The sequence below is a fragment of the Hydra vulgaris genome, chromosome 11, assembly GCF_038396675.1.
Source record: "Hydra vulgaris chromosome 11, alternate assembly HydraT2T_AEP".
NCBI lineage: Eukaryota > Metazoa > Cnidaria > Hydrozoa > Anthoathecata > Hydridae > Hydra > Hydra vulgaris.
This window is the reverse complement of record NC_088930.1, coordinates 10370553-10376880: the sequence shown is the minus strand read 5'-3', so window position 1 is coordinate 10376880 and position 6328 is coordinate 10370553. Positions and strand designations below refer to the sequence as shown.

At 27.1% G+C, this 6328-nt stretch overlaps 1 protein-coding gene across 1 annotated transcript in view; it reads left to right on the top strand.

Annotated features, from left to right (window-relative positions):
- Positions 1 to 897: 897 nt before the first annotated feature.
- Positions 898 to 6328, top strand: part of LOC100212965 (amyloid beta A4 precursor protein-binding family B member 1-interacting protein) — a 44624-nt gene continuing 39193 nt past the window's right edge. The window contains exons 1-2 of the mRNA XM_065810048.1: positions 898 to 1210; positions 4844 to 4939. Of these exons, the coding sequence (XP_065666120.1) occupies positions 926 to 1210; positions 4844 to 4939 (381 nt within the window). The 5' untranslated portion in view covers positions 898 to 925. The remainder of the gene's footprint in view (positions 1211 to 4843; positions 4940 to 6328) is intronic.

The window sequence follows — 6328 nt, the reverse complement described above, 5'->3', positions numbered from 1 at the left end:
TGATGATGATGATGATGATGATGATGATGATGATGATGATGACGATAATGATGGTAGTCATACTTTTAATAAACATGCTTATTAAATGATAAAATCAGTAATTATATCAAAGCAACGATTATAAAAGCACTGACATCTGGGTTTCTTAAATGGTGCTTTGATATTATTTCCAGTTCTTCTTAAATTTATTGTTACAGATTTAGGATCCACGTTTAAATTGTTATCATTTTGTAGTATTTTACTAGTACTAGTACTTTTATTTTTTAACAAGTTTTTGAGCACTTATCTTAATTAATTACTCTTTAGCATTTTTTATATAGAAAAATTTTTTTTACATATGTCAAAGCATGGTGACCATATTCACTAAAACAAAAAATTGAAAAAAAATAAAAAGATTTTATGTGACTAATAAAAGTTCTTATAAAATCATGTTGCTTTTTTTTATTATATGGTCACAATTATAGGATATATTGCAAAACATAATGTTTGTATACAAACATGCATATAAATTTTTAAAATCAGTTATTGAAGTTATTTGTGATTTAAAATTAAATAAGCATAAACGTGTGTATAATGTTCATTCTATACAAATTTGAATTAATAATGCAAATGATTTTTTTTACAGTTTAAAATATTAATATAATATTTTGTAACTTAAATAAATATAAAATTTTTTAAGTCAAATAACATTCTGATTTATTAAACTATTACTTAAATAGTCTTTCCATTATAATCAAGTTTTTAATTTTCCAACTTTTTTTGATTGAACTCTAAATAGCATATAAACATAAAAATGTTTAATGTTGATTGTTTAAACCATTATGTATATACTTTTCCATGTGAAAATATATAATTTATTTTTTTTCCTTGCAAAAATTTATTTTTTATTTATTTTAACTTTATTTTTTAAAGATTAGTCATAAAAATGCTCTGGGTAGAAGAAACTTTTTCAAATGAGCTACCAAGTCCTCCTCCAGATCTGATTAATGAGTTAAATAGTTCTGATGATTCTATGCCTCTGCCACCACCTCCTGAATCGTTAGATGACCTGATAGCTAACACTTCTTCATTAATTGATGATATCGAATTTGAATCATATGAAAGTGAAGATGGACTTGATGTTGCAGTTGTTGATGAAGATGAACTTGATTTTACAGATGCTGATGCAGCTATTGATAAAATGCTTGATGAGTTGAATGACTTTCAAACGGTACGGTAATGGTAGGAATTCAAATTTTTTTAAAAATAAATTCATCATTAGTTATGTAAAAACATTAAAACATTTTGTGGCTCATGCGGCTCATTGAATATTTGAGAATTTTTTTTTTTAAGTCTGATTTACTCCCAATAAGGCTGCAAGCTACCACTATCAAGTTGGGAGTTACTAGAAGTATGAAGTGCTTTATATTTTTGTAGTTTCCTTTTTTAAACATAATTCCATGATGTCTGAGCTTTATAGCATTTGATGTAGTCCTGTTAACCTAATAATACAAAAGGACTCTAGGTTTAAAAATGGTAGACTCCAAGTTCTATAATGACTTCTGAAAGGCAGATTTTCTCTTACAGGAAATTTAACACAGAATGGAACAGAAAAGAAAAGTATCAAATCGTTTAACAAAAAAATTTCAGTTGCTTATGCTTAAACTGTTTTCTTGTCTTTTCTGTTATGTTCCATGAAAAATATCCTGTATGTGGAAATCCCCCTTAAAGGCTACTGAAGTACCTAAATTGAAATTCTAGGAGTTCAGACAAAGATTGGCTCTGAACTCTGAACTCTCTGGAACACTGAGTTTCTGTTTTATCTATATATATTTTTTTAAGTATATTATTTTTCTATAATTACATAATTATTTTTATTATATTTTATTTGAAATAATAGTATAGATCTTTGTATAATTATTTAGTCAACATTTTAAACAAAATTTATTTTTAAACATTACAAAACATTGAGTTTCACAAATGTTGTTTTATACTAAGAAATTCCCATAAGTATTTGTAGAGGTAAGAGATTTGTAGAGGTAGAGAATGGAATCAGTCATATGATAATGGCAAGCACAATAAAGAGAAGCAACCTTAGCAGATGCTAACTTTGTAATCAGTTATGTATATGGTTTCTATGAGAGGTTAGTAGTAAATGATAATCATTAACATAAGAATGTTGACAGTGTTGCAATAGTTGTTTGCAGTAAATAACTTAGTTTTGTTGGAGTTAAAATTCACAAGCCACTGCAAGCCCCAATCTGTTACAGAAGTGAGATCAGATTCAAGATTGACTGCCTGATCTATGTGGTTGAAAAGAAAATTTTTTTTGTCAAGACAGTAGTATAAAGTTGAGTTGTCAGCAAATAGAGTCACTTAAAGTGTAAGGTTGTCAGTAAGATCATTAATTTAGATAAGATACAAAATAGGACCTAGGATAGAACCTTAAGGCATATAGAAGTTACTGGAAATTAAGAAGAGTGTTGGCCTTCAAGGATGACTTTGATAAAACAATTAGAAAAAATGATTTGATAATCACAAAGATTTTCCCAGATACACCACATGAAGCAAGCTTATAGAGAACCAGCATGCCCAACTTTATTGAAAGATTTAGATATGTCAAGAGCAACAGCCCTTGCCTTGCTGCCTCCATCTTATACAAAATAGAATCTTTCAGTCACAGCAGTGAGCAGTGAGTCAGTCATAGAACAAAATAATCAAAAACTGTATTGATTGTCAGAAAGTATTATATTAGACTCAAGATGATGTTAGAAATTTGTTGATTAAAGACTCAAAAACCTTGCTAATAATAGCAAAAAGATGATAATTGGAGGGATCACGATGTTCTCCAGAGTTTTTGATTTGGAAAATTGGAGTCACAGATGCCACTTTCCAGAAAACAGGAAAAAAAGATTATGTTAAACACTTATTAAATAGTTTAGAGAGAATTGAGATGATTTGGAACTGATGAAGGATAATGATGAAGGAACACTTTTGTAAGACAGTGAGATGAATGTGTTGTGAATGAATGAATTGTCTGGACCTCAAGACTTAGAAGAGTTTAGTTGAGATATGATTTTAGCAATGGAAGCTGAAGTTATTTGAATGTCTAGCAATGGATTAACTTATTTAACTGGAATGGCAGCAAGAGTATGGTCATAAGATTTGAAAGTCAAATTAGAAAAGTTCTTTGCAAATAGTTTTGTCTTATCCTTGGGAGAGATAATAAGATCAGTCCCATGAATTGAGGCGGAATGTTAAACTTATCTTTTTTAATGATACTGTTGAAGGTTTTCCAAAAGTCTCTAGAACCTAATTTCTGAGATAAGATATGGGATTTAGTAAACTAGGAATAATGGAGCTTACCATCAGACAGCAACTTTTTTATATTGATTTTTTGCTATAATAAATAGGTATTTGTTTTCAATAGAGAGTTGTTCTTTTGAAAAAGATGAAAAAATTGATTACGATTAGATATAGAAGCTGTTTAGGGTAGTAGTAAGTAGTGTGATGATAGGGTGAGTCGAATAAAGAAACACGAAATGAAAGGTTCATAGAGATTGCATTGTTGGAACCACCTAAAGGAGAACCAGGAGTAACTAAACACAAGCAGGGTCAGAGACAAGACACAAATCAAGGAGTGAAGGTAAGTGATAAGGGTTGTCTCAAAAACCAGTCACAAAGTTAACTATCTGAGTTAAAGTTTAACAAGGTTTAATGAAATATTAGAATTTTTTCACACAAATTCATAAAAATAACATATTCAGGTTATTCATAGGGTTAAAATTGTGGAATAATAAAAAAACACCCCTTGGACTTATTGAAAAGCCTTAGAATTGAGATTTTTTTTAAAAACTTGGAATTAAAAAAATACTCATTTTAGCTTTAGCCCTAAATAATTTTTACAATTTTACCTAATTTGACTTTGACCCCAGTTTAATAGTAAAGTTGGCAGGGATTACAAACTCAAGCTAAAATGCTTTTTTGTAATATTTTGATTGTATTTAACTGCTTTAAAAGTAAAAATGGAAGATGTTTTCATAGAAATTAAAAAAAAACTGTTTATATTCACATATAAATTTACAAATTTACACTATAGTTTACTATATATTGTATTTATACAATAAATATTATTATTTATAAAAACGATAGTTTCACAAATAAAAAGCAATACTTTATGAGTAATAAACTAGTAAATAAATGCTATGTTGGTATTACATTGGAATTTATAAAAATATGAGGTGTTAAGTATTTTTAAATCAAATGATGCCAGCTATTATTGAGGTATTATTAAGGATACCAGTTATTATGAAGTATTATTAAGGATACCTTTGGTTATCTTTAATAATATTTGGTTATCTTTTTTGGTTATGGTTAATTCAACTAATAAACCTTAAGTACGCATCATCATTATAATCTTTTATATTTTATCTATTAAGTATTATTAAAGATAACCAAATTTGGTTATCCTTAATAATACTTCATAATAACAGGTTGTTATGAAGTATTATTAAGGATAAACAAATTTGGTTATCCTTAATAATACTAATTTGGTTATGTTTTAAATTTTGTAAATGATGCAGTTTTCTCAGTAACAGAATTGGAAAGTATAACAGTCTTACTTATATTATATAACATAAAAGAAAAAATGTTTAAAGAACTTATTAGATAAATCATTTAAAATGTAGAATATGCAACAATATGCAATGGTCGTTTTATCCAAGAATGGAATGTTTTTTTCATTCTGTCGCAATATAACTGTAATTTTAATATTAATTAAATTTAACATTAAACTATAAGATAATTAATTATCTTATAGTTTAATGATTTATTTATAATATATATTTATCGAATATTTATATAGGCTTTAGGACCTGATACTACACGAGAAAAAATGGATACTTTTAGTATGCTATCTCCCACTCGAAAGGCTCCACCATCTCATGATAGTATTAACACGGTATTACTTATGTATGTGTTTGTATGAATAATTACAAGTAATTTCAATTTTGTAGATATGTATTTGTATTAGAGATGTTTGAATTTTGTTTTACTGACTTTGATTTACCTACTCACTTTAGAATAAAAGTACAGTTCTTTTTTTTAACTAAAACTTTTTTTTAAAAAAAAGCATTAAAAATAATAAAGAAAAACCACTCTTTTATATTGGAACCTAATATATATTCCTATATTATTATAAATATAAGCAACTTGTTGCTGTTTAGAACTCAAATATATCTAAAAACATTACCTGTTTGCCTTCAAATTTTTAGCCATTTTAAGATGCTTGTAAATTTTTCTAACTCATTGTGTTAATCTAAGATTAAAAACATATAAGACCATTAGACCCAACTATCTAAAAATGCAGACATTTTTAACTTGTTGTGTTTAAATAATCCTATTTTTCATTTATCAAAGGTCGAATGCATTATTGGAAATCAGTGCCCCTCCAACCTGTCTACTAGCCCATTAAAGGGCTGTAGCTAATTATAAGTTATTTCCTAATAAAAATAAAGATATGGTTGGTTGCCCCCAACTTGATCTGGTCTTTATATTGAATAGAGGCACAAATAAAAGGGAAGTAACTATTTAGTGTCTTGTGTTATTGTTCAAATGTGATACTTTAAACATTTTAATCCTAAAATTGAAAGCATTATTCATTTAAATTCTATCTTATTATAGGTGATTAAATTGCTAATAATTCAGTACACAGTGGGTTCAGACAATTGCTAATAATTCAGTGCACAGTGGGCTCAGACAACTGCTAATAATTCAGTACACAGTGGATTCAGACATCAATAGCAATGTAAAGCAAAATAAGATGAGTTAAACCATTAAAATAATGATTTCATTTTTTGCTTGAATAATTATTTTTTAGTAAATGTAAATGAGCTTCAATTTCCAAATATAGATCATTAGTCTTATTACTTGTTTAAAAATACAATGACTTTATAAAAACCTTTTTTTGCAAATGTGTTTGTAACTCTATTATAAAAATCTATTATTTTCAACTTTTTTGTTGCAGTTTTTTCCATCATATTATTTGTTTATATCTTATGAGTTGGATCTATATTTATTATTATTTATGATTATTCTAAATTATTTATAAAGTTATATAGGAGGAGTAGGTTCAATAGTAATTTAATTCAATTCAATTTTTTAAATTAAAGAAAACCATGAATTTTTGTTCTATTGGTATTGAACTAAAATTAGATTGTCATAAAAATACATACTGTTGTCATTTTGAAATTTCAGGAATATTAAATAAAGACAAGTAATTGGTGACCTTAAGAACTGGAATAGCAAATAATAATCTGCATACAATTTGTCCTCACCATAGTCTGCAATT